Source organism: Aythya ferina (assembly GCF_964211825.1).
Source record: "Aythya ferina genome assembly, chromosome: 1".
NCBI classification, from domain to species: Eukaryota; Metazoa; Chordata; class Aves; order Anseriformes; family Anatidae; genus Aythya; species Aythya ferina.
Genome location: NC_140296.1, coordinates 126,924,667 through 126,951,089, shown reverse-complemented (window position 1 = coordinate 126,951,089; position 26,423 = coordinate 126,924,667). Strand labels below are relative to the sequence as shown.

Genomic DNA, 26,423 nt, shown 5'->3' with positions numbered 1-26,423 from the left:
AGCTATGCTCTCAGCTGCTGTTCCCAGGTTAGAGAGCCTGAAGAACTGAGGAGGTCATCAGGGATTAGCAGCAACACTGAGGTTCAGCATATTTGCAGATGTGGGCATGTGCCCATCCAGGAGGTTCAGTAGCACTCATGACACTCCACTTCTCAAGGTTTCCCTACCTGTCCAAAGAAGGGGATTCCAGGTTTGTAGTGGGAGTCTGAATCCTCAAAGGTGATTTTGCTGATGGTGTTTGTGATCTTGGAGAAGCTTGTTCCAGTCAACACCACTCCTGCAGGAAGAAGATTGAAGAATTAATTTGCCTTTCCCTGACATTAATTATTTTTGCTCCAGGTCAATCCTCCTTTGTTGGACAATAAATTTAGTTGATGCTCCTGATATCCAGGCAGGAAACTTTAGGATTCCAGAACTGGGAGTCTGCTTTTCTCCCTCACTCTTACTCGGCAGGCCTCTTTGCTAGTCTCTCCAGGGCTTATTATGTGTCTCTTTGATCTAGATCATTCATACCTGTTTCTTCCTCTTTAATCTTAGCCTCTACATGGAGCTTATCCTCATATCCAGTTCTCTTGAGCTGGAATAACTTGGTTTTTACCACTTCAGAAATGCAACCATGGTTGTCTGTCTGTTGGAGGAAAACAAAAAGGCTGTTATAGTCTCATGTGCATGACATTTTTCCAACTTAATGATCCCATCATTGTGTGATGTGGTTAGGTGGAAGAAAAGCTCACAGCCTCACAGGCCATGCTCTTCACAGTTTTTATCAAAACTGGAAAAGCACCTAAATAACTTGGCAAGGAGCATTCTGAAGTATCTGCAGGAACATCAGAGCAAAGAATGTGCAACCTAGAAGATTTTTGTTTATGTGTGTGTTTATGATGTTTATTATTCTAAACACTTGATACAGAAGCATAGAGAATTATTCTTGTGTATGCCACACAGGAAGCATTTGCCAGGTGTCAGGCACATTGGAATATAGCTGCTGACTTAAAATGCACAGGCAGTACTAGTGATACATAAACCATAGATAAAGTTTGTGTATGTGTAGAAAGAATAAAACAGCTGGAAAAGTATTTCAAAAGCTTGCCACCTCTCATTATCTTCATGTACAAGACAGGTCTCCACAGTCAAGGGAAGAGCTACCTAGAACAGAGTTTAGCACTGCAGTGTTCATGTTTCCATTTAGCATGGATTACAGCACAGTAGCAGAGGCAATTGTGGGGATGATGCTGTCGCACATTCCAAGAATCATGCTCTCTTCTGCTTGCTCTCTTGTCCTAGCCTATGTCCACAACTGCCTCAGCTAGATACCTTCAATTTCTGTCAATTAAGTTAGCACGAGTCAACTTGTCCATGCTCCAAATGCCATTCAGTTTTGCTCTGTAGACTTGCCAGTGTGATAGTAGTGTGTGTGTCAGGGGAGTATCTATCTGTCTTAATCACTGATGCTAAATTCATATTCTTTTCCTCCTTGCTCAAACTCATCCCCTTCTTTCTGTTCCTTTCCTGTATCAAGCAACAACTTCTGATCCCACACACTGACTCTAGTGCAAGCCAACCCCAACTCTGCATTCACCATGCATACCTACCCTATCTCATTATTCCCTTATACTTGCTAGTCTCCTGATTTTTTTATTTTTTTCTTGTCACCTCTTCCTTCTCTATCAAGCTTCTTGCCTTTTCACACATCTTTCTTACAGCACAGGCCTTTCAGATTTCACCTTGCATCCAATCTTCATTTCTTCTTAAGGCTTTCTTAAAATACATGAAATCTCTCCCCTCTTCACACTCATGATTGTACCTACTCCATCAGAGCAAACTTGTACCTAAAAGGCATGCTCAATAAACCACATTTTCTCCTACCACTTTGCCCCCTGGAATTATCATGACTCACCTGTCCAGAGAACTCCTCACACACTGCCTTAGACTCTTCACCATAGCAACTGGATGAGTATTGAAACTTCCTGCACACACGGAAACTCACGAGGCCAGGAACAGGCTTCCCAAATGTGTATCTACAAGCAGGGAGGATAGGAAGAAAAACAGAGCCATGAGGAATGTAAAAGGAATGGAGAAACTGATTAGCTCACCCCCAGTGGAGCCAAAACTCTTTCCTAAAACCACCTCCATGATACAGCAGGGTCATCATAGGAAGTAAAAGGCAGCAAGAAATTTGGTAATGTTTTAGGATCAAGGTTGGCAATAAGGGCAGAAGCACTGAGTCTTATAATCCTGATTCCTAGGAATAAGACATAAGTGTGCAGAAATAATTTATTATAATGCTTATTCAGTTGAGAGTACACCTAGTCTTGGAGAACATGTTGCAAGTATCTACATCACCACCCAAATCAGACGCAACTGGTTTATCTATGTATGTGCATTGGGTCTCTCAGCTCATTTTTCATCCCATGCTGTGTCTCTTCCTGCAGGACGTGTGGAACATGCCACACAGAACTGAATGACATAACTCAAAGGAAACATCACTTATGGTTTTCTCACAGCATTGAGAGTAGAAGCCAAGTTTAAAATGCAATTCCAAGTTGAGATAAACAAAGACCTCTTCTCTAGAACAGCAGCTAATCTTATGTCCTCTATGACCCTCATATGTTAAAAATATGCAAAAATACTCTCAAAAACAAAACAAACAAACAAAAAAGAAAAACAATGTTTCTATGTTACAAAGTGTCCTAAGCAAAATTGTAAAGCCTTTTGTCTAATGGTATATGTAGTCTATTTGGTCCTAGAACCCAGAAATGGTTGAGAAATATAATGAAGTCTCCCAACAGGACCTTCATCAGTAGCTGAGGTGAAACCAGAAACCAAGGACTGAAAGAAGAATGACACTCACAAGCCACAAACTGTCACCTTCAGCTTCTCATCAAGAATGGTGATCACCTCGGGCATTTTCACCGTTACTTCAAATTTGGGCAGCACTGCAGCAAAAACAAAGGAAAATAGTCTATATGGTGGAGAATAACATAAGAATGAGACCCAAAGGCTTCTCAAAGGTTATTCTTACAAATGTTCTGAAAGCTTTTAGCATCTAACTGGTCAGATTTTAGTGGCCAGTGTCATCTGCACATCCCACCAAAGTCAATGAAAGCCACCGGCATTCAGCCAGCCACTGTGTTGGGTAAGAAGACAGGATAATTACACCAACTATTAAAACACAGCAGCTCTTTAGGTAACACAAGGGCTATCAGTCCCACACCAGTATGATACATTAAAACAGATCGTTAGGTCAACAGAGATCTCTCAGAAACATACAGAGTTGGGACTACAGCTTGGTCTTTGCATTTCCAAAGCATGTAGACTTTAGCAGTTTGGAAAACAGGAAAGGCCTTGGAGCTTCCCTGCTGACTCACCACAGAGTAACATCACATCCAAACCCAGCTGCAAGAGGGTTAGTGGACAGTGACTATCTTGGGAGAAGGAGGAGGAATTCAGGGCAGCCATGCAAATTAAAGAGGACAGTGGGCTTCCAGAAGACTCATCCTGGCTACATGATTGTAGCAGACTATTAAACAAAGGCTGCTGCTGGCTTGCTGGGGTGTTGAGGGAGGCAGTGACTACTGGAAGGGAAGGCAGGGGAAGGAGGAGGCATGTGCAGATTTGTATTAGGATCACATTTCCTACTCAAGAATCTGGGACTGGCACAGGGATGAAATCACCAGAGATATGTTAAGGCATTAAGGCATCACAACACCTACAGGCTTAGCCTGTGGGGGAGGACAAGCAAGATCTGAATCTACAGCCTCAGCATACACCAAAAAGTCAGGACTTTCCAACTCAGGCAGGTGAGACCTAGACTCATAGCATCACACTTGATGTGTGTAGCCAGCTGAAGATGAGGCTGTGGCTTTAAATCACCTCTGAGAGGAGGTATAGCCACTGGTCAATAACATAGACTGCTACAAGCACACTTGCTCATGTTGGGAACTTTGCTGATATAGGCAGCTGGGAGCACTGCACTGCATGGCCTGGGCCTTAGGGAGGAGTGAAGACAGATTGCCCAGGTCCTTCAGTCTTCTCTTCTCCAAAAGGAATGATGCTTGGGAGGGAGAGAACTGAGAGACATTTTCTAGCCATACAGGATGTCCTGATCATATCTACCGCTCTGTTCAATTATCTTTCATGCCCTGTTGGGCTAGCTGCAAGGAATCTGAAACTGCAGCAACAGTTACCATACTCCTCCACGGAAAAGGAATGTTGGATTCTCTTCCCAGAGGCTTTCTGTACCACCACGGAGTAGGTTCCTTCGATGGGTTCAGAGGTGAGGTTGAAGAACAGCTGGATTAGCCCCCCCTTTAACTCTGCCTCTGTCCACTGGTACAGACGGTTTTTCTTTGGGTCCTATAGATAATGAGACCACAAGGAAATTGTGAGAACAGTGTGAGGCTTCAATAACTAAAAAGCACTAACAAAAACAGTGAGGAGAGGCCCACCCCCGGGAGGCTGCAGGGCAGGAATAGCAGGATTGTTTGGGGAGCCCAGGGCTGGACAACAAAACGAGCTCTGGGCCCAGAGTACATGGTTGCCACCATACAAGTTAAAGCTTTATGTGTTTGAATAAATATTACAGACCTGCTATATAAATAAAATAAACAAGAAACATCTTGAGGAACTGGCAAGTTTACAGATCTGAACGTGAATTTCATGTCTGTACATACCTCAATGTAGACCAGCGGAAACTAGAAAGGGAAGAAATGAAACAGCATATTTAGAATGTGCATTTAGACAGCGCAAACAGTACAGTCAAATGACCATGGCTACGACCATGTTTCAGGGAACTTGCTGATAATGCAGTAGGGTAAGGAAGAAAGTCCCTGATATGGAGCAATCATGCGTTTTGAAATACATCAAGAGACTGGCATCATTGGTATCAGGCATTCACCCAGGACAGAAAAGTCACCTGAAATTACTAACATTGGATTATCTGGAATACCAGCTAGAGCAGATGTCCACTGTGATAGTGGCAGATTTGCTCACTGCTGAGGTGTTTACACCATTATTCATTTGCAGTTACATTCTCAAACCTTTCCAAGAATGCAGAGGCAGTCTCATGCAGAAATCTGAAGAACAGATCCTGTTAACAAAACCTGAGATAACCTGGGAACTGCACAACTATCTCCCCAAAAGACATTTCTTTCCTTACTTTTCACACATGGAAGATATAAGGCCAAACGACTATTGAAAAGGAAGTGTTATACTTGCCACTTCATTCACAGGGAGAAAGCTTTCATCCAGAGAAACAATTCTGAACAGAACTGATGGAGAAAAACATATAATGAGGTTTGACAGTGCAGTCACCAAGCAGAAAACATTGTTTGCAAACACAGTACAACAGAGAACAGTTGTTCTCTTATATGGAAATCTCATTCACTACAAAGCTATGTCATGCTATGCTGCCCAAATAAGAAATTATATTAATTACAGGATATTAAGAGCAAATCCATAGCAGTGGGAACATCTTACTGACTGTGGGTATCAGAAACTGATCAATTGGAACCAAAAATTTGTCTTTGCCTACTTTGCAAAGATATATCTTTACACTGGAATTAGCATGGGTCTTCTAATTTTTTCCTCTAACTAGATTGACTTCTTAGGAAGAGTGAATGCAAGAAAATCATTTTGGCACCTGGCTGCAAATTTGTGTTGGCTCTGCATGAACAGAGAATTCAGTGTCTCTTTTAGGACATTCATCCCTGTCCAGGCCAAGTTTAGAAGACAAATGGCCTGGAAGTAATAGCTTATGTAGTTCTCTCTATCTTCACATCTTCGTTGAGCAAAATCAGCTGCCACTTTGAAAACTATTTCACAACTTAGCCTGAATTTTGGCCCTGTTTTCTACAGGACAAATAGCCAGTCATTGCTCCAGTTTTTGTGGTTTTAACAAAGGGGATCAAAACTCTATGGAAGGGAATCCAAACTACATGGACCACAACAACAGAACTCCCAGTGGCACAGGGAGTGTGTGCACAGGTGCCCCACTTACATGCATGTACTTTAAAGTTCCCCAAATTGTTCCCACATGGAGGATTAAAAACATACAATTCAGCTACGAGAGACTGCTCTTCTAACCCCCACTGAAAGCACTAAGACTGGACAGTTTTTGTGGTAATTTCTGCTTCAAATGCAAATCTCCACCCCTTCCCTGGTACCTGTCTGTCCAGGTTTGTAGATAGGTTTGTCTGTCTGGACGAAGACCAAGCTCTCAGAATTCTTGACCGACACCATCTTGCGGCTGATGAACTGCAGGGTCTCCCCCTTCACTCTCACAGTGAGAAATATGACTGGTGACAGGATACTTAATTTTGGAATCTGGGGAATGACAAGAAGGCAACTATGTTATGGACAACCTGCAAAAGCCTATTGAACTGAACTGGCCTTCCTAAAATAACAAATCTAATATAACCCTGACAGACCCAACAAAGAGGTGAAGAAGACTAAAATCAGGAACAAGAGACTGATCTTTACTTGTCCCGTATTCCTATACTTTCCTACTTTTGTGTAGTGATTGTGCAAGTATTGTGCAGTAAAGGAACTCACAACTCTGCCAGTATGTTCCAAGAAATTATTAATGTCCTGATCAAAATCTTTCTGTCTTTCTGACATTCAGAGGGGTATGGAGTAATCCCTTTCCTCCTTCAGATAATGTCTCTAGTCTTTGCATAACATTTATTTTTCCAAACCAGACATGTCAGATCCTTATACATCTCCTCCTGTCTTAGAGAGAAGCTGGCTTTCCAGGACTGAGCATTTCCCATTCAGATATGCTAAGGAGAGCTCAGCTCTGACAGAGTTTTGAGGATGGTCATGAACATACATGTGGTCAAGAGGAAAGTGAATACCTATACAGTGTTACTCTGTTCATTACTATTCAGTGCCCTTACAGTTCATCCTTGGTGCAATGAATCAGCCTAAAGGGATTAGATACTCACAGAGAAAGGGATGCAGGTGAATATATCCTTCTCCGACACCACATCATCAATCAGGCTCCTGTTTTCCCCTTGATATTCAAGCGTGGCACTCAGTGTCACAGACTCATTCAGGTGGGTCAGCTGAACGCAGACTTTCTCAGGAGCATCAGTGTTTATCAGAAAGGGCAGCAGCACCATGTATTGCCTAGAAAGAGGGGGAAGGCTAAGTCAGAGGAGCAGGAACAGGTGGAAGGAGCTGTACAGAAAGGGCAAATAAACCAATCTGATAACTACAGCCCTCACTGTTCAGGGAGAGAGCTACATTTTCTAGGAGTGCAGTAAGATTTCTGGCATGTCTGTAACAGCACAGGAAAGCAGATAGCCGGTTCTCAAAAGTAAAATACCACAGGAAATTCTCAATGTAAATGTCTGGAAAGGATATGTTTTTCCAGGTTCCAGCACAATAGCAGTGTTCTTTCCTGGGACCCTGAATACTGCCTGTGGCATGAAGAGCAAAAAGTCTACTAATAGATTATGTTAGTAGCATTCAGGAGTCATTCAAGTGCCAATACCTACTGAATAAATGGCATTGACTCCACTCTGCCAACCATCTGTAGCGTTACTCTCAATCCTCACAGGGATCCAAAACTGCCACAGTGTGGTGCCAGATCTTAAGCAAAACCCTGTAGCAAATTCAGTTCTTTGCAGGGAAGTGATGCACTTCTGGGACATGGTGAGCAGTGGGTCCCTGCTCTGTCCTAGGCAGCCTACCACTTTGCAGAGCATGAGCAGTTTGGCGTTGCCATGCTGCCCAGAACTGCATCTGGGAATCAAACCTGATCCACCTAACAACAACCAGTGCATCCTTTTGGGTGGGCAAGCTCTGGCCTCCTCAGCCCCAGAACAGCAAGTGACTGGTAGAAGGGACCTCAACACCTGCGTAGTAAGGTAGGGCACTCCTCTTGGTGCATGGGAGGCTCTGACACCTTTATGTCCACCAGCCAGTTTGCAGGGAGAAAGCTCTGGCCCCTTGGATCCTGATCCTGCTGTCCACTTACCCTGTATTTCTCAGAGCACTGTAAGCACAGCCTTCCATGCATGCACACAATACATACTCCATCACATACAAATGGGTCAAAAGGAGGTGAAGGAATGAAGTATAAGGTACCCCTGCAGTCTGCTAGCACCTCACAGACCTTAACTGTCACAGCCTTACAGTTCTACATAATTCTGTACGAGGCTGAAATTTTCATTCCATTGGCTGGGCTGAAAAATGTGAATTAAAAAATAAAACAATTTCTGGTCATGCCAAATCCATTATTTGTTCTTGTTTTGAGTGTGTTATCAATCAGAAAAGCACTCACACCTCCTAGGTGTTTTGACCTGGGAGTAACATAATGAATGAAACATTTTATTGTCTTTTCAAAAAATAAAAAATAAAAAAGTGTTTCACTTTAGAAAACTGAATGTATAAATGACTATAAAACAGCTATAAAAAGTTATCTTTTGAGTAAAGAAGCAAATTGTTGCAGAGTTTCGCTGAAACCATGTCAATTCTCTTTAAAAGCAAAAGCTCTTTCCCTCTTTTCTCTCTCTCTCTTTTTTTTTTTCCCTCTTTTTCTCTTTTCTTTTACTTTTCTCTTTTCCTCTATTTCTTTCTTTTTCTCTTTTTCTCTTCTGCTGCTGCTGGCAGAAGATGTTTTACCCAGTTCTGATGTCTTTATCCTCGGGTAAAACAAAACAGGCAGAAGATGAGACACAAAGCAACAGATAGAGAAATAAAGCCCAGTTCTCCTGCCTGCCCTGGGACCCCCCTGTGTAGCTTACGGCTCTGTGACGGGCGAGACGGGCGAGGCATCTCCAGGAAGGAAGAAGAAGAGAAGGAGAAAGATGTTAAAGCTGCTGGGCAGTCCATCTTTCCCCATGGTGCAGAGCGGGATGTGGCGAGTAGAGCAGAAAAACAGATAACCCAGCCTGGTTCGGTGCTGCTTGTACTGCACCTCTGCTCTCTAACTTAACCCCTTTATACTTTCCTCCGCAAACAGCCTGGGGGCTGGAAGAGATAAGGGCAGTGGGCCAGGGCCTGTCCGGAAATGGGAGAGGCTTGCAAGGAGGAGCTGAAACTGGCTGCTCCGAGCCCAGGCAGAAGGCCAGGTGCTGGGGGAAGAGGGAGGGGAGAGTGCCCAGCAGGCTGGAGCTGTCTCTTCAGGGCAGAGCAGCAGGCGATGGAGGAGGAAGGGTGATAGCTAACGAAAAGAAGGGTTAACACCAGAGGGTAAGAGGAAGGCCTCCACTTCTGGCAGGGCTCCCAGCTGGCCATGGCTCTGATGCTGGAGGCTCCTGGAGGAGAGATGATTTGCTTGGAACTGGGAGCAGGAGGTTGAGCAAGTGCTGAGGAAGCAAGAGTGGGTGTGCCAAACCCCCATCTACAAGCAGGACAAGCAGGCCAGTCCCACAGGATCTGAAAGCTGGGAGTGCAAACTGTGAAAACATTTCCCTTCCACCCACCCTGGTCTCCATTCCTCTCCATTCCTGGTCCCACCATAGCTAATGCCAGGAAAAGGGGCCAGAGATCAACTGGACAATCAAATCTTCAGAGATAGTCTGACCTTCACCGTACCATTGTCAGTAACATGATAGAAAGCTGCCAAAAGTTCAACCCAGTAACAGCATGTAACACATTAACCAGGCCCCCAGAGCAGCAGCTGCCCTCACACAGCAGAACATAACATGGCCTGGGTCTTGCTTTGTCTATGCTGGTTCTTGTTCCAGGTCAACTTATTGGGACAAATAAATCAAGTTATTGCTGTTTGGTGGAGTCCTTCCTGGTTTCATTATGTAACGCAGCGTGATGGGTAGTGTTGTATCCTAAGAGGAAATTTCTTCTTAACCATTATTTCTACCATGGTTACTTTGGTCTGCAGCAGGAGGATCAATAGCTCTGGTAATTATTACCTTTGCAAGCAGCAGTAGGATATCTGTCTTATTCATAGTCCTCAGCCAAGCTCCAAAGAGTAGACATCTATGTTAATGAGAATAAAAAGGGTAAAAGGATAGATCAGTTATCTGTCCGTCCTTTCCCTCTCCTACTATCATTGTAAGTTTGCTATGCTGAGGAAGTTTGGAGTTAAGAAATCCAAGTTTAGCAAGAGAACAAACATTTATTAGGAATCTCATTCTGCCCTGTGGCAACCCGTATGGGAAGAAAAGAGGGCAGTAGTTCATGTCTAAGTTCTCTGGGGACTTCAGAAAAGAACCACAGCCCAAGCTTGTGCTCTGCCTTCTCTATCTGGTGCCTTAGGGTTGCTCTGCCTGCCCAAAAGAAACGTAACCCAGGAAAACTTGCCTCACCTGCAGAGAGTAGGTACTTGGGTAGTAAAAGAAGATGATACTTTGCAATGATTTAAACTGATTAAATACAAAATAAAAGAAAACTCATGAAAAGTGTTAGCCTATTTATTAGGGGAATGTGTTTTAATGATATCTTCCCTGCATTTCTTGCAGTGAATCTGAGGTTCTATTGTTTGGTGTAGCTGAAAGTGACAGGGAAGCTTCAATTATGCAAAACCAGCAGTTAGTATCCTGTATCTGAAGCAGGAATCAAGCTGCATTCACTGATAACATCACTGAAGTGCTGATTGGAAGGGAGCTCTGGAAGTTGTCTAGACCGTCCTTGCACTTAAAGCTGGGTTTTTGCCAATGCTAGATCGGGTCTCCCATGACTTTGTTAAGCAAAATCTTATAAACCTCTAAGGATGGAGAATTTACCATTTATCAGTCATTCATTACTGCTTACAGTGTTCATACAAGAAGAACATGCTTCCAACAAAATTAGTATGTATTGGTCAGATATATAAACATGCTCTAGGCAGAAGATAAAAAGCTGTTGCAAAGACATTTGTTCAACTGGTTTTAACAGAAATAAATATACTTGCTTCAAATCCTTTCAGTACTGGGAAAATTTGAACCCAGAGAGGAGACAATTGCATCATTAAAACAGTAAAATCCCTAACTGAAAATTCCTTCCTTCCAAAGTATGGCCCACTTCTAAGGCAACCTGATCCATTAATTTATTTTACATTTCTTGAGCATCTCTTTGGGATGAGAATAAGAGGCCATGTTTGAAGAGCTGATTAGTAAAATAGTCTAGCATGCACTGCAATGTAAAATCCTAGGAGAAGCAAAGCTGTTGCAGTATCTGTATGATAAACTAGGCAAGCTCAGAGTCATGCTCACCTCACGAATAGGCACTGTGATAATGCGAGTAGCTGTTTCTTCACTGGGTAAAGTAACTCTTAGGGTTCTTCCTGTAAATGCTACCAGCATTTTGACAATGCAGGCAAAGTCTCTAGCATTATTTCACAGGTCCTGACAACTTTCTGGGAGCCAGGGAGGACAGTATCTTCTTTTGATAGCTGAATGGACATTGGCACTGACAAAATCACTCACCCACAATAACCCAGAGAATCTGAGGTGAAAACTTAAGATTTTTAGCTCCCACTCTGCTGCTTAAAACACTGATGTTTTCCTCCAGCTTCCCCAGGTCTGACCATTACATATATGGTTACTGAAAAGCAGGCCTACCCTTGCTGGGAACATTCCCAACTTAATCCCCCCAGCTCTGTGAACTCTATATGAGTCTCAGCAGACATCCCCTTATCTGTCTATACTAAGGTCTGCATTTTCATTTTAATTTGCCCTGAATTCTCCATGTGTTACACCCTCCATAAATGTCAAACTTCACATACCCAGGGATACACAATTGAAAGCATTCTGTATATGGCATTGTCAGGAATTTCCTGCTGTATTGCAACTGGATTGCTCAAAACTGTATTAAACTGCTCCTTTCAACCAGGTGATGCAAGGACAATTCAAAATATATTAAAAAAAAAATACAATTGCTGAAGGGAAACAGCAATTTTCTTTTTGGAAACTACATCTTGTTTCTGTTTTCTCTGTGATTACACTGCTGTTTGTAATGCTTATTTACATGTGGCGTAGCAGTAACAATCCCATTAACAATCACTGCCAAATTATTTGCAATCCCCCTACTGAACATTTAATCTCACAGTTTCAGATGAAATCTCCAGTGCTTGAGTCAATTACTTTCTCTCTAGTCCTTCCCTGCCCTACACCATGCTGCCTGGTTCTTTGCTTTCATTATCTCTTAATTTCTACCACTCCTCCATACTTGTCTCCTCAGCCTCATCTCCCCATACATGTCCTTTTCACCCCTCCGCCTCCTGCTACCCAGAGTGCCCTCCTTGTCCTTACATTTAGCATGCAGTATGTAGCACGTTTAGATCTCTCCCCGACCAACTGTGCACCTCAAGACATCTACCACTAACCTGCTGCTTGCCGAGGTTTGCTACTTGGTATTTGGGAAATCCCCATGGAGACGCTCACATGTACACTGTGTCACATATGCATAGTGAGGCAGATGTTCAGAACAGGCCACAGCTGCTAGATGTGCTCCAGAGACCACTCACAGAGGCCGAGCAGTGTGTGCCTACCCATATGCACCAGACCTGTTGGACATGTACAGTCAAACTCACAGGCTGTCAACAGCAGACATTTTGCTCACAACCCTGCCATCAGGCAGTCCAATCTGAGTAACTGCTCTGACTGCAGTTAGACTATAAACTGCAATCCCAGGCCAAGGGATAAACTGGAGATAGTAAACTGAAATATGATATAAATATTTGAGGAGAAATAGGATGAAGTGGAAATTAATAACATTTATCTTCCTTTGTTGAAACAAAATCTCTGGGTGAAAAAAAGAATTTTTCAGGTGTGTGGTAATACAACCTACTGTCCCAGTGTTAATGTTTGCCGTGGTTTTATGCTGTCCCATTCTTAGCCTGTCTGTTCTATGTCACCTGAACACTTGTAGTAGGGATTTGTCCACTGCTTCCTCTCTCTGCAGTATGAATCTCCAGAGGTGGAAAAAGAAATATGTTCTTGGTTGATTCAATAACAACACACTATTAACTGCATTCCTTTGACTCCAAAAGTCTAGGCTCTTGACTAATTTGGTTGAAGTTGGCCTATAAAACATGGTGTGTAGGTGCTTTCTTCCAACTGAGAGAAGCAAAGACATGAATATACATCTGTATATTTGGTCCAGTATGGTACTGGATGTTTATTTTCACTGCTGGATTCACAGAAGTTGTAGTTTCCTTTCACCCTCTTCTCTCCTGTTCATAACACTGGGATGCAAAATGAGAGGCTGCCACTGGAAAGAGTCTGTTTTATGCTACTGACCGTGAATAGCAGGTTCTGTTTTCCTCATCCTGCTGGCACCATACAATCTCCATTGCAGGGAATGGAAATGAAATCTGATGCTCGAGAGTGAAGAAAAATGGCCAGCTTGCCTCCAGAGATCTGAAGACCCAGCCTCTACTGTTACAAAAAATGGTATTGAAAATAATAAGAGAAAACAGGGGATAAGTGCCAGGTCTCATCTGGTCCCAAACATCACTAAACCAACAGATGTGGACTAGAAATGGATCTAGCACTGAGGATAACTCACCCTTAAGGGCAACAAACCTGTCCTTGCAAAGCACATTTGTTAGAGCAAGGAACAGACCTCAGTCTTGTATGGAGCTTTGGCTCGCAGGACAGTGATCCACTTGTACCAGTGATGAGGCAGTTGTGAGATAAAAATGTACAAGGGATTTATCTAAGAGATTTCTCACAAATCCATGCAGCAGAAAATTCACAGCTGGAGGCCTGAAAGAGATCCCGTATGAGGACAGCACACTGTTGCACGGGGCTGTTAGACAGGACTCTGCAAAGAGACATGGAACAAAAATGAGTCTGAGAGAAAATGCTGAGATTATCCCCAAGAGACATGGAAGAAAAAGCTCTGATTTTGAAGGGTGGAGCACAGAGAAGGAAGTGACAAAACCCAACCTCCAATGGACAGCTGTTACAGAACAAAGTGTACACCAAAAAAAGAAAACATTCTTCCTTGGAGTTTACACATCTAAGTAATTTTACCATTGTGGAACCTAACTCAGAACTGAACATAAACATGATGGTCTGCAATGACAGTGATGTCCATCAGCATAAGAACAGCAGTGCTGAGAGTTTCATGGAAATTTGTTTACCTTCAAGAAGTTTGCAAGAACAGTAAATTAGATTTAAGGAAAGAACTAATCCAAGTGCTTAGTGTACTGACAGCATGATCTTGGACAAACTTCCTTGCAGGAGAAGTGTTAGAGAATAACTCATTGTGTTGTTTGCTATAAAAAGGAAAGGGCAAGGCAAAGGCACTGGACCAAATCACAGTGTTTTGCCACATGCACAATGCTGAGTTTTGTATAAGTGAAGAGTGTGCCAAAAATAAGTTTCTGAATTGAGTTGGCGCAGCAAAGCAGTGAAGGACTGGGTCCTTGCACCCATTTAATGACACCAGCAATTGGCAAAATGGGTGTAAATTAGCTCAAAGCAGTAAGACAAGATGGACTGTATGGTTTTTTTGACTGAGCAACTGTGTAGGCAGTGCAAGTAGGGTGAATCGCCCTTGGTCTGAGCAGCTTGCAGGAAGCAGAAAGGGAGATACTAATATTAGCCTTCCTTTTCACAAGTACATTACTTTACAAGGTGCAGGGCAGTAAAAGGTAGGCTTTTTTTTTTTGAGTTCAGTGACATGCAGGTAATGGTAAAAAGAAAATGTGCTCAGGAAGACAGTATCTGGCACAGGAACTGTAGATATTCTGAAACACTGGGGAATCTGATTTAGCACTGTTCTTTTGAAAACAGAATTAAACTCACTGGGTGCCATTGAGTATAGAGCCATCTTCCCAAATCCAGTCAGGGCCTGTGGTCTTGCTCAGTCCAATCCAGAAACATGCTGTTTGAATACTCTTGAACAGGTTCTAGAAACGGTGATGAATTATAAAGAGACTAATAAGAGTCAGCCTGAAAATGGAGGTAAGGGTAAGTCAAGAGAACAGACAGCAAAATACATCCTCTCGCTCGACTGTTCCTTATGTGGTCCACAATACTGCTTCTTCACATCTGCTAAGATAGTCAGGCTGATCAGGGAGATCAGCCCCAAAAATCATGCCTGGAATACCAACTAAGTGTATACTCACAAGGAAGTAAGTGTGCTTTCACATTTCAGGGCAATATATGTGAATGAAATGCACCACAGTCTTCTGGTGTATCCTACAGAGAGCTTTAGGTAGGAATGTATGCTACTAGTATTAACACTAATGCTCTTCAAATAGCTAGCTAGATAATGCAACGTATTAACAATTAAAGGTAAAATCTGGTCAGGGCAGGAAGTGCAGGCACCAACAGATCTGTGAGAAGAGCTCAGAACTAAAGCTCATTACAATTTGATATGAACCTTCCTCCTACATGTTTTCAATGTTCATTTCCTTCTGCCTAACCTTTAACTCCTGTCTACTGTTAAAAGTTGAAGCCTGCAAGAGAAACTCACCCCGAAGTAAACACCATCCTCCAAAAAAAAGGGGGGGGGGGGAGAGGGAGGGAGAGAGAGAGAGAAAGAGAGAGAGGGGGGATTTTGTCTTCTCCACATTTGCAATAAAACCCAGCAAAAGCAACCTTTCAGTAGCATGGCTGGGCCCCATCCTTATCTCCTGCTGCCATAAAAAAGCTTCAGAGCAGACATTTTCATAGCCATTTTCAGACATATCAGTAACAAAGGTGGCTTGCTAAAGTGCTAAAAAAGTGTTTCCCTGGTAAAGGGCGGGGCGGGAACAGTGCAAAATAGGGTATTTATAACCAGACAGCTAGGAAAGTCTTACTTATGTGGGGAAGTCTTCAGAGGGATAATGGTGGTAGGGACAGTACTGAGAAAGCAACAGAGAGATTTTCTTCATGCACAGAAATAGGTAATTTGGGAAAGATGAGTGTTTCCCAAGGAGCCAAGATTTGCCTGAGAGCCTGATACATATTCCCAGACCTGAAGACACCTAGCCTCATAAGCCACTACAGAACACATCACACAATGCAACTTTCATCCATGGACTGGAGGCTGTCCACGTTCATTGGACATGAGCTAATAAGTCCTGGTTTGCACAGAACAAAATCAAGTACTTCTGCTCTACTTGTACAGGTATGCCTCACTTCCCTAGTGGTCAGCTCTGCCCATTTCTTTAGTAGATGCACCTGTCACCAGTGAGCACTTGATGGGAAATCACACCAGCACAACTGAGGTGTGTTTTTTTTGTTGTTATTGTTTTTTGTGAGAGAGAGGAAGTCAGCATTGAAAACAGACCGAGAAGGAAGTATCTGTGCATGAACACAGGGAGTGGCAGGGGTGACTGAGCAGAAGGAGCTGGAGTGGTTGCAGGAATGAAAGGTACAGGTTTTGCAAAAGACACCTGGAAAAAGAAGTGCTTCTGAAGTGTAGTGATGTACTGGTTTGTAAGTAATGAGTGGAGATTGCACAGTGCCACAGTCTTTTCCTGTAATTATTCATATTGGCTTTTTGGGGCTAGGAAGAAGGTGGTGTGGGGCAGTGGAAAAGGCAGTCTCCCACCTTCCCTCCTAGGATGATTCTGAGTAGCTTACAGTGACCCTCACTTCTCCTTTCCCTCCCTCCCCCCCCTCTGCTTCTTGGCTTGCTGGGAGCTTATTAGGTATATACTGAAACCACAAGTGCACTGCAGCATTATAGTGCAAATATTATAGTTTAAAGGCTTGCTGGCCTTTAAACCAAAATATTGCCAGAGTGACAGCACTGCCTGGATGTTAATCACTGAGATACCTGCAAGGAAATGGAAGGTCCTCAAAGAATACAAAAAACCATTACCATTTCACTGGTATCGCTGATCACCAGGAGATGAGCTCCTTGTGCCCGGCAGGATTCCTGGCTGGAATGCCAATCCTTCTTCTCCTTGGAGAAGGAGTAGCAGCTCCCTCTGTAGGCTATCCACTGCTCAGGGCAGTGTGGGTAGGAATCATCTGCAAAAGAAATAAAATACCAGTCTTTCTCTACTATTAATCAACAAACAGAAAGGCACTTGCTTGCAAGTGCCTACTGAAAAACAACTCTCCTGGATAAAAGCAATGCAGAAATCACAAATCAGAATAAATGTCTAAAAACGTGAACACAGAAGTTCAGACCCTCTGTGCATTTTCCATGTGCGTGTGTCCTGTGCACTCTAATGCTGGTGTAACTCTTCCACCCCTTGGTTTTCCCCTGAGCTACTCAGGTACCTCAGAACCAAAACTGGTTATCTGAAAGGAAAATACACTCTGGGTGTGCAAAACATAAGGGAAGAAAATGACGTCATTCTGTGGGCACAATGTTGTTGTGTCACACATCGGGTAAATGGATTTTATGAGGCAGTCAACTCTCCTACATGGTTTAGCACCTTTTGTGTACATGCAAATGTGTTACACATCTTATGTTTTACAGTTCACCATCCTAAGTATAGCAGACAGGTCTACAAAAAACATTCAGTATGTTTCCTTGTTCTTTGCCACAGTGTCTGAGATGGATAGCCTAGGGTCTGCGTAAGACATGTACTCTTCAGAATATTCTCAATAAGCAGTAGGTACATCAAGGTGGTAGAAACACAGAACAGCTTCTGGTTTAACCCCGTATAATATAATGGGTTCAGGATCTGATCTCCTGTGCTTAGACGAGTCTCCAGTCCATTGCTCTTGGTTGCTCACCACCAGCATGCCTTTGTGCACTTACTCATCTTCCAAATCAAAGCAATCGCTAGGGAGATGCTCAGTATCCCAAAGCTTATAGCCAAGCCTGGCACAACCACTGACCTCAGACAGGGAGCTGTAAAAGAGAAAAGAAGAACCACGATGAACAGGACCAACACAAAAATTGATGGTGTTTTGGGATAGTTTGCTTGTGTCCTGGGCATTTCCGTAAGAAACTGCGCTATTTACATGTAAAGCATCCCTGTCTCAACACATAGGTACAACAGAGGGTTTTAATATGTTTGATATGTTTTGATGTGTTGCATATTGTCACCACAAAAGAAAGAGAAGGGATGTACTGCAAGACTTTTCCACCCGTCATTTAGTAATACACCAATGCTCTGGGTCTTCAGGAGTGAGTGCCTACACTCTGTACATTGCTGCTAGGGCCATAAGAGCACTAAAAGGCCTTTGGGACCTCCTCCCACCAATGCCCATCAGCCCAGGAGTCCCATAAAGCCCAGAAGCTCAGGAGGTCTCCAGAGGCTCTGTTCCCTGTCCACAGGAGCTGTGGTGTGGTGGGTGATGCCAGGAGTGGAAGCTCCTGGCCCAAGCCAGCAGGTGAGTGGCGTGTCATGCTGGCAGAAGACTTTGAGTCACCAAGGGTCACCTCCAGCAAACATGCTCCTGCCTCAGTGTTGAAGTTCGAGGCGGAAACACAGAGCTGTAAGCCACGTCTGCCATGTTCCCGCTTATGTGCAAACAACAAGGCCTTTCCCACAGCTGTCTCAGCAAAAGTGACAGGTTTAACCTCAGCATCCTGTTCACAAGCTCAGACACACAGTTGTGTTACGCCATCCCAGGACACTCCCAAGTCAATCCTACACGCTCGTCCTCATCTCTCTCTGTGGGGCAGCAGGATGGGAGGACCAGCCTCGAAGACCTCTGTACCTCTCCACATTTTCATTGCCACCATGCATTGCTCACCCGCCATCACTGGCAGAGGGAGACTACTTAGTGAAGCCTCCACCCTAGTCTACAACAACTTCCCTTCAAAGGGTGGGGAGGGATTTCAATCTAGAGGACTGAGAGAGATTTGTCTGTGTATAGAAAGAACAGGCAACTTCCAGTCTACACCTTGATTTCCTACTGTCGTGTTCTAGAGTTGTGCTTGCCCCAAGAGATATTCTCTTTCTATGAGGAATTTACTCAAATGCCTTATAGAAAGACAACACTAAAAAAGAAATATAGAAAATATATAAGAAATATATAATAAAAAAATATATATAAGAAATATAGAAAGACAACACTAAAATCTAATCTCCCAGGTTGAGGAGAGGCCTGTATCTAATACCATGGCAGAGCTGCAGGTGGGAATTGATTTGCTTTTTTATATTAAATTCAATTTGATAGCTGTATAAACAACAAGACATTCTAAGAAGCACTCAATAGGCAAATAACAGTTACTGATGTTGAGGAATACAAGATTTTCCTGTGCTTCTCTCTTAAGATTATATACCACAACCTTTTCTAGTAGAATTAGAGTCTTCTATGCAAACCCAGCAGCAAACTCGCCAGCGAGCTCATGAAATCTCAGGTGTTTGGTTGTGTCACACAATCCAAAGAAACATATTTTTGCTCCTAGAAGATGCCAGTAGTCTAAGGAATAAGAGGCTGTTCTCCATTCAAGTAAAATTAAAGTGAAAGCAGGTTAATAAAACAACTGCATTAATGGGGTAACAGTAACAGGAACCCCCAGATCAGGCAAATACTACTAAATAAATAGGGTGAAAATTGTACTACACATTGCCAGACAAGGATGATGATAGCAGTCATGAATTAGGAGGGAAAAAAAATCAGAGCAACAGTGAAGGAAGCACAGTGACAATGACAGGCATCAATTTCATATTGAATCAAATTAAATTAAACAAATGTCAGAGCCTGGCACAGAGACTAAATGTTTTGTCACCATCAATAACTGCCTAACAGAGTGGCAAGCTGGGAGACGCTCAAAAATAGAAGCAGCTTGTGACTGCCCTGAGCAGTGTACAGGCCCTGGCTTACCATGGATCCATCCAGCAGCTTCTCTGTCACAGTGACCATAAATGTACCAAGACTCAACAGGAGAGGAGGGAGAACGCTCTGGTATAACAATTTCAAAATAGGATACTACAGGCAAATGAGGTATTTTGTCAAAGAGAAATTAAAAGGCACAGCTAAAAGAACAAAATACTGGTTCTTTAGGGGAGACTTCAGTAGGAGAGACTTCTTATAGGATCCTTTGGTGCAGGCTGAAAACAAACACGTACCATATCACATATCCAAAATACTACAGAAAACACAAAGAACTCCAGTGCTAAAACAGAAGCTGAAAAACAAGAATACCTGGTTTCAGCATTGAAAGTCCAAATAAAGAAAACAGACAAGATCATAAACTCTGGCAGATTAACGCGAAACTTCAGGAAGGCAAAAAAGTTGTTGTAGGGACCTCTCACTACATATTTAGCTTGCTGCTAAACCCCTGTTGTCTATTAGCCATTCTCAGGAAAATATTACCTATCATGATAGATCATTACTGTGTTCTGTCCTCAAATCTGTTGGTGTCCTGCTTCTATTAATTTATTTTAGTCGTAGAGCGGTTTTCAGACTCACTGTTTTTAAAACCTGTTTCTGTTTTATCGCAGTATGTTTAGACCTGTGGTTTTAGCTAAAAGAAGTTTCCAGGGTAACCAAGGAGGGTATGAGGGAGTTTGTTCTAAGCATCATCCTTCTGGTAAAGAGATCTTTCCTGCGACAAAAGTTCTGTAGCATTTCTTGAAGCTAGTCAGTCTGGAACAGTTGGACTAGATGATCTTTGAAGGTCCCTTCCAATTGAACTATTCTATTCTATTCTATTTTTGATTACATGGATTTGCAGGATATTCTAGCTGCTTCACTTGTAGTTAAAAAATATGTATTTATTTTAAAATAATCTAAATTAAAGAAAATATGTCTTTTTCACTTACAAAATACAGAATGTCTATTAACTTTGCATATGGGAGGACAATGAGAGAACTGAAAAACTTGAATTCAGTCCTGTTCTCTGCCTGCTCTCTATTCCTCTTCTAAGGTCACCTCTGTACTTCTGGTGACATAGTTTTTATCGGTCAATCAAATAATCAAATTAATTCTCAAGAGAATGGATTCAGTCTAAGGTTAAGGTGTAAGGTGGGGCCTCTCTGCAGATCGCAGAAGCATAGAACAGTTGAGGTTGGAAGAGATCTCTGGAGTTCATAGGGTCCAACCTTCCCACTCAAGCAGGGACACCTACAGTAGGTTGCCCAGGACCATGTCCAAACAGCTTTTGTAGATCTCCAACCTCTCTGGGCAAGTTTACAGCTAAAAACTAAGCAAAATAGAATAAATATCTGTCGAAACATAATTCAGAGACCACATGCTTGGAGAAACTGAGCATTTGCACTTCTGTTTTCCTTCCTCTGTTGCCTCTCAAGGAAGACATCTCCTGCATCCTCCAAATCACTGTTTCTGATTTTAGGGAAAACTGCTCTCAGGACAAAGCTATTGGGATGACAGTCAGTGAAACAGTTAATTCTTAAATGTCAGCAGTGGGCATATGAGCTGGTGCCTACTGGCAATGAATAGAGCAGTTCATCCTCTATTGTTTCAAACCAACTGCATCAAAAACAAACCAACTTGATTCAGCAAATCAGCATAAAAACAAAATCCCAGAGCACTTCCATGACCAGAACCAGATAGTTCACTTGAGATTGTAAAAACAAAAAGTTATGCCATTAAATAATTTTCAGAGAAAAAAAAAAAAAAAAAAGTGAAGGGGGCAAGTCATACTGAAGCATTCAAGCTGAATTTGAGCCTCCCTTGAATTGTAATGATCAACCCAGGGAAATGGAATAACATTTTTCATAAATCAGGACATTTACTGCTTGCAGAAAGGTGTTCCTGCAGTCCCGCCTTTTTAAAACAGGTTCAAGAGTTTGTGCTTGATCCTCAACCACTAGAAATACCACATGAAGCTTTTGTAGAAGAGGAAGAGAGAAGTAGCTGAGATGAGTTTGAAAAGTGGAACATCAGACATATTTACACGTAGCTGTCTGGTGAACTGTGGAAGAGATTCCCTGAGGGAAGGGAGAGGTTACCTGGTGGAAATTTAGTGTAAATATAAAATGCTATAGCTTTCTAGAATAAAAAACACCCATCTAGGTCTATGAGAGCTCTGAAGAGACGAGTGTGATAAACTGCATTCATCTGCGCGCAATGCAACCTACTATTTTTAGGTTTGGGAGTCCAGATTCAGTTCAAAAACTGATAGTTGTTAGCATTTTATAATTCATGTCTTCTAGGCCAATCTGAGGAATGTCATTGTGTTGTCCCAGATAGATCCCCTCAGCTCCTGCCTATGTCAGTATGGGAGTAATGTGACTATGTGGTGCCGGAGAGGAGGATGTAAGAAACCAGGGTACAGAGCTGGTTACTTGCTGTTACTACAAGCAAGTCACATAGGGTAACCACGGTTTTAAGTGAGTGCTGGACTGGTATTTTGCTAGTGTGAAATATTTCAGGCCCTCTGGCAGACAGAGAGGACAAATCTAGAGTAACTGTCATTTTGGGGGAGTCTATGTGAGCCAATACCCTTTGGTTGGCCAGAAGACTGATCTGTGCACATGTGATACACCTCAGACACTGGGTGACAGAGGTTACAGATATGCATTTAAAAATAGAGATAAAAACCTGAGAGCACATCTCTCAAAAGTGATGGGGGCAGGCAGAGAGAGATGTAGAGAGAGCTGAAAATAAAGGTCTTCTAGAGAAAAGTTACTTAAACTTCTCTCATTAGGAACTCCTTGCATACAGAAGACAGATGGAAAATAATGAAATATTACACATAGAATTTCTGTTCAAAGATCAGCTTTTTCAGGCCTTCTGGTTTTAGCTTAAAAAGATAAGGATACATAAAGCAATTTGGACAGGAGGAATATTAAAAGGAAAACTGCAAACATCTCACCACACCACCCTAGAATCCCCACCTCCAACAGGTTAGGAGTGAACACAAAAGGTGGGGAATGAAAGGATGTCCCTGTATTTTCCAGTGCATCAGACAATGTGTTTTCTAACAAAAGAACATGCAAAATCGAGATTGCCTTCCAAGCAGATGGAGTGAGGCTACCAGATGTGAACCTGGGAGGGGGTTCTGTGCTGACTTTGTTTCTAGAAGGAAGCAAATGATGAGGCAGTAGTAACAACTGCAGATATACATGGTTATTCTGAGCATGGCACAGAAATCCTATCCCAAAGAGCCTCCTTTGCTGTTTTTAATGGCTCTGAAAAAATCTAAGGTCAACCAGTAGTGTTGCAGCCAATACAACACAACTCACCCATACACATAGGCATTTAGTTTAAAAGCAATCAGCTTATGGGAAGGAGGCATTTATAAAAAAATGACTACCGACGCAAAATTTCACTTTTATAAGGTAAGATATCTCAACTAAATGGCCAGAGAAATTGCTCAGTATGACATTTGCCAGGGCTAAACGGAGAGAATAGAGCAGAAGTGAGGAAAGAGAAACTTAAGGAAAGTACTAAGAAAATCTTCCTGATAGTAAACTGCCCTGCAGGACTGTCTCTGGGGGAAAGCTGGAAATTTTCTCAGTGGGCAGTATGTAAAACTAGAACAGAGAAAACATAGGAAAAAATTATGACAAGAATCCTGCAGAGACCCATTGGAGAGAGTCTGGATGATCTCATCTGCCTCTTCTGTCTCTGATCTCTGATTAGCATACACCCATAATTTATCTGTACTCACATCTCGTTTGCTATTCAAAGAACTGTTGCTGACAACCTCTTATTGCTGACAAGCAGACAACTTGAAAAGTAGAAACTTCTTTCAGAGAAAGGGATGCCTGGGTTGAACATCCAGTAATAGACACAGTAAGGCGTCTGATGGAGGGAGGACGGGGAACAACACATTGGCTTTTATCACTGTAAAATATTCAGGTAATTTTAAAATCAAAACAACAGTACCATGAGCTGGTACTCAAAACCAGTGAGTAGCTCACTGATTTATTAGATCCTGCTTCTGCTAGAAGTAAATCCTTTGCTGACCTACCTCATCGAGCTTCCTTACCTCTCCTTTCCTGTCCAGCTTTGTCTCTTGGAGAAGGAGTTGCAGAGAATTTGACGGAAGTATAGATTATTTCCTCGCTTGTTTCTGTTGTAGAAGTATCTGATCTGCTTCCCTCCATGCCAAAGCAAAGAGTGCGTAGGACAAGATGTGTTTCGAACAGGCTGCTGACTGCTAGGGTTCAACGCCCGTGAAACAGGAAACTTGAGGCTACATTCAGAAGACAAAAAATGTGAAGTTGCAAAGCTGTGCAAAATAACCAAATTTACACCAGAATGGTGAGCGATGTAAATGCAACACGTTTCATTTCCTACCCTCTTGAGAGTTGTCTTAAGAGCCGCATTGAGTGGAAGAGGTGATTAATCACAAAGTTCATGACTTTTGAAGTGTTGCCAATGAAAGAGGCTTTGATTGCACTGTGGTAGTAATTGTGAGAAAGTGTGCAGGTCTGAAGAGTTCCCTCTCAGGACAGAAGCAGGTGGATAGGGACAATTCAAGGTTAAAAATACCAGTGGGCAGATAAGCAATGGCTACCATGAACTGGCAGCCCAACAGCTGTCAAAAGGGAAGTAGAAGTGCACAGCACATGATTTTTTGAGAATGAAGCCTTATGAGTTTTGGACACTTTGACAAGGAACTCGTTTCTATAGCCAACACCCAGGGCAAATGCGCTTGAGAAACAGGCTGGCATTGAGAGCTGACATCCTTCAAGACCCTCAACAGTTAACATCTCAACAGTATTAGTACAAGAGAGAAATGAAGCTAGTGAAGACTTGATGACTAACAAGCATCTCACACTTGAGGAAAGGCTGAGAGAGCTGGGACTGAGCACCCTGTTAAAGAGAAGGCTCAGAGGGATCTCATCAACCTATAAAATGTAAAATACCTGAAGGGAGGGTGCAGAGAGGACAGAGCCAGGCTCTTTTCCATGGTGCCCTGTGACAGGACAAGGGGCAATGGACACAAACAGAAACATGGGAGGTTCCTCTGAACATCAGGAAACACGTCCTTACTGTGAGGGTGATGGAGCACTGGCACAGCTTGCCCAGAGAGGTTATGGAGTCTTCCCCTTTGGAGATGGTCAAACACTGCTCAGACATGGTCCTGAGCAACCTGCTGTGGGTGGCCCTGCTTGAGCAAAATGGGGTCGGACCAAACGATCTCCAGAGGTCACTTTCAACCTGATCCATTCCGTGAGTCTGTGATCAGAGATAAAAGGAAAGGAAGGTTCTCTTATGAAATACTGAAGACCATTGGTGAGAATGGTGGGGAGTACTGATGCTTCTAGCAAGCTGAGAAACCTCTTAGTTGCATGGCTGTCTGACTTTTGTCTTGATCCAGATGAACCCCTCCACTTCACACTGAGACTGGGGATGTTTGCCAGGCTTGGGATGTACACCTTGTACCATGTCACTGGTACAGTTCATTTACAAGAACTGCCCAGGCAGTGGCAACAAAGGGCTTTCCCTTGCTTTTCAGTTCTAGGGCAGGAATGTTTGTTCCCTGTCCTAGTGACGTGCTGTAAATTTGAGAAGCAGTTGTCTGGGAAGATGCTTAATTTGGTACAGAGTGCTGTGAACTATTTGTGAGAAAGCACATGCTTGGGAAGGTATGAACTGGCTATTTCTGCAAATCTCTCCATCACACACTTCCCTCTAAGGATGGCAGATTGCACCCATGAGATTCCTTCCAATAATGGGTTTCTGCATTGAGCCTTTAGATTGCAAGACAGGCAGTCTGTACTTGAGAGGAGGGGGAAGGCAGAACACAGCAGAGGAGCACAAGAGGGAAGCTCTCCTGGGTGTTTTCAATGGATATTAGAGAAGTGTAAAGAGAACTGACAAGCCCAGAGAGGGAGAATTTGCTACAGTCATTCTGAGAGTTTAGCTGGGAATATAAAGTGTGAGTGGAAAGAAACCACCAAGATTCAGACACTGCTGAAATGCCCAGACCGAGAAGAGGAAGTTGTGGTCAAAGGCACTGGCTTGCTGCTCGTTGGGCCAATATGAGATGGAAGATGGAGTTATTTGTTGTTACATGAAGGCTTGTGGGGAAGAATTAGGAGCTCTGTTTTGATGTGTTTTAGCATTTTCCTTCAGATATCAGTAAACTGAGTTCTTAGCTTGTAGAAGAAATAGAGGGAAACTGACCAAACTGCAGCATATGCAGATAACACTGTTAATATCCAATTGTGCATATAAATCAATAGGACTGATGCAGCTGAGATGTCTGCCGTGCTCCCAGCAGAATCAGCCATAGGGTACAAATCACAGCCAGACTACATCGATCGGTTTTCCAGGAGCCCACAATGCTTCTACCTAATTCTGCGCTGCTGAAGCATCGTGCCATAGGGGAATCCCCACAATCCTCTCAAACAAGTGACTTCTCTAGCATGTTTACAAATTCACCAAATCCAGCATTTCTTACTAAAAGACAAAAGCCTCAGTTGTTCCTTCTAAAAACAGCCGTGGAACCTGGACTCTTACCATCGCAGTGGGGGCAAGTGCCCCTTAAATAGTCCAATATCAGACCATTTATAGCTTTATTAATCCTACTCAAGATGTTCAAGCCCACCAACCTAATGCTGGGCCTGGAATTCTGCTGGAGCGCCAAAATTTGCAACAGCTGAGCCGGCAGTGTGCCCAGGTGGCCAAGAAGGCCAACAGCATGCTGGCCTGTACGAGAAATAGTGCAGCCAGCAGGAGCAGGAGGTGATCGTCCCC

General features: G+C 42.9%; 2 protein-coding genes across 3 annotated transcripts in view; both read right to left on the bottom strand.

The window, feature by feature from the left end:
* A2M (alpha-2-macroglobulin) overlaps positions 1–8,944 on the bottom strand; it is a 28,099-nt gene extending 19,155 nt beyond the window's left edge. Inside the window, exons 1-10 of the mRNA XM_084502917.1 lie at positions 8,751–8,944; positions 6,945–7,128; positions 6,165–6,324; positions 5,218–5,270; positions 4,674–4,694; positions 4,188–4,356; positions 2,852–2,936; positions 1,898–2,018; positions 514–628; positions 168–277 (exon numbers count right to left, since the gene is read on the bottom strand). Coding sequence (XP_084359043.1) covers positions 168–277; positions 514–628; positions 1,898–2,018; positions 2,852–2,936; positions 4,188–4,356; positions 4,674–4,694; positions 5,218–5,270; positions 6,165–6,324; positions 6,945–7,128; positions 8,751–8,848 — 1,116 coding nt within the window. The 5' untranslated portion in view covers positions 8,849–8,944. The remainder of the gene's footprint in view (positions 1–167; positions 278–513; positions 629–1,897; positions 2,019–2,851; positions 2,937–4,187; positions 4,357–4,673; positions 4,695–5,217; positions 5,271–6,164; positions 6,325–6,944; positions 7,129–8,750) is intronic.
* A 4,092-nt stretch (positions 8,945–13,036) lies between these two features.
* KLRG1 (killer cell lectin like receptor G1) lies at positions 13,037–23,893 on the bottom strand. Of its 2 annotated transcripts, XR_014686794.1 has the most exons (6): positions 23,704–23,893; positions 17,608–17,700; positions 16,714–16,865; positions 14,703–14,806; positions 13,456–13,713; positions 13,037–13,325 (listed from the first exon to the last, which is right to left on the bottom strand). XR_014686794.1 is itself a non-coding variant. In XM_084502879.1 (5 exons), exons 1-5 carry the CDS (start codon positions 23,819–23,821, stop codon positions 13,602–13,604), a joined length of 579 nt encoding a protein of 192 aa, XP_084359005.1. In that variant the 5' UTR covers positions 23,822–23,893; the 3' UTR covers positions 13,037–13,601. The 2 variants fall into 2 exon arrangements, 1 of the variants encoding a protein (XP_084359005.1); XM_084502879.1 differs by having other exon boundaries at positions 13,037–13,713.
* Positions 23,894–26,423: the final 2,530 nt, after the last annotated feature.

Bases quoted from the DNA above. Each gene is read 5' to 3' on its own strand.
- KLRG1 (XM_084502879.1), bottom strand. From the start codon at position 23,821: ATGGAGGGAAGCAGATCAGATACTTCTACAACAGAAACAAGCGAGGAA. The intron at 17,701-23,703 runs GTAAGGAAGCTC...TCTCTTTTACAG, and splicing joins AGCTGGACAGGAAAGGAGAG to CTCCCTGTCTGAGGTCAGTG. The intron at 13,714-14,702 runs GTGAGTTTAATT...GTCTCTTTGCAG, and splicing joins TCTATACTCAATGGCACCCA to AGTCCTGTCTAACAGCCCCG.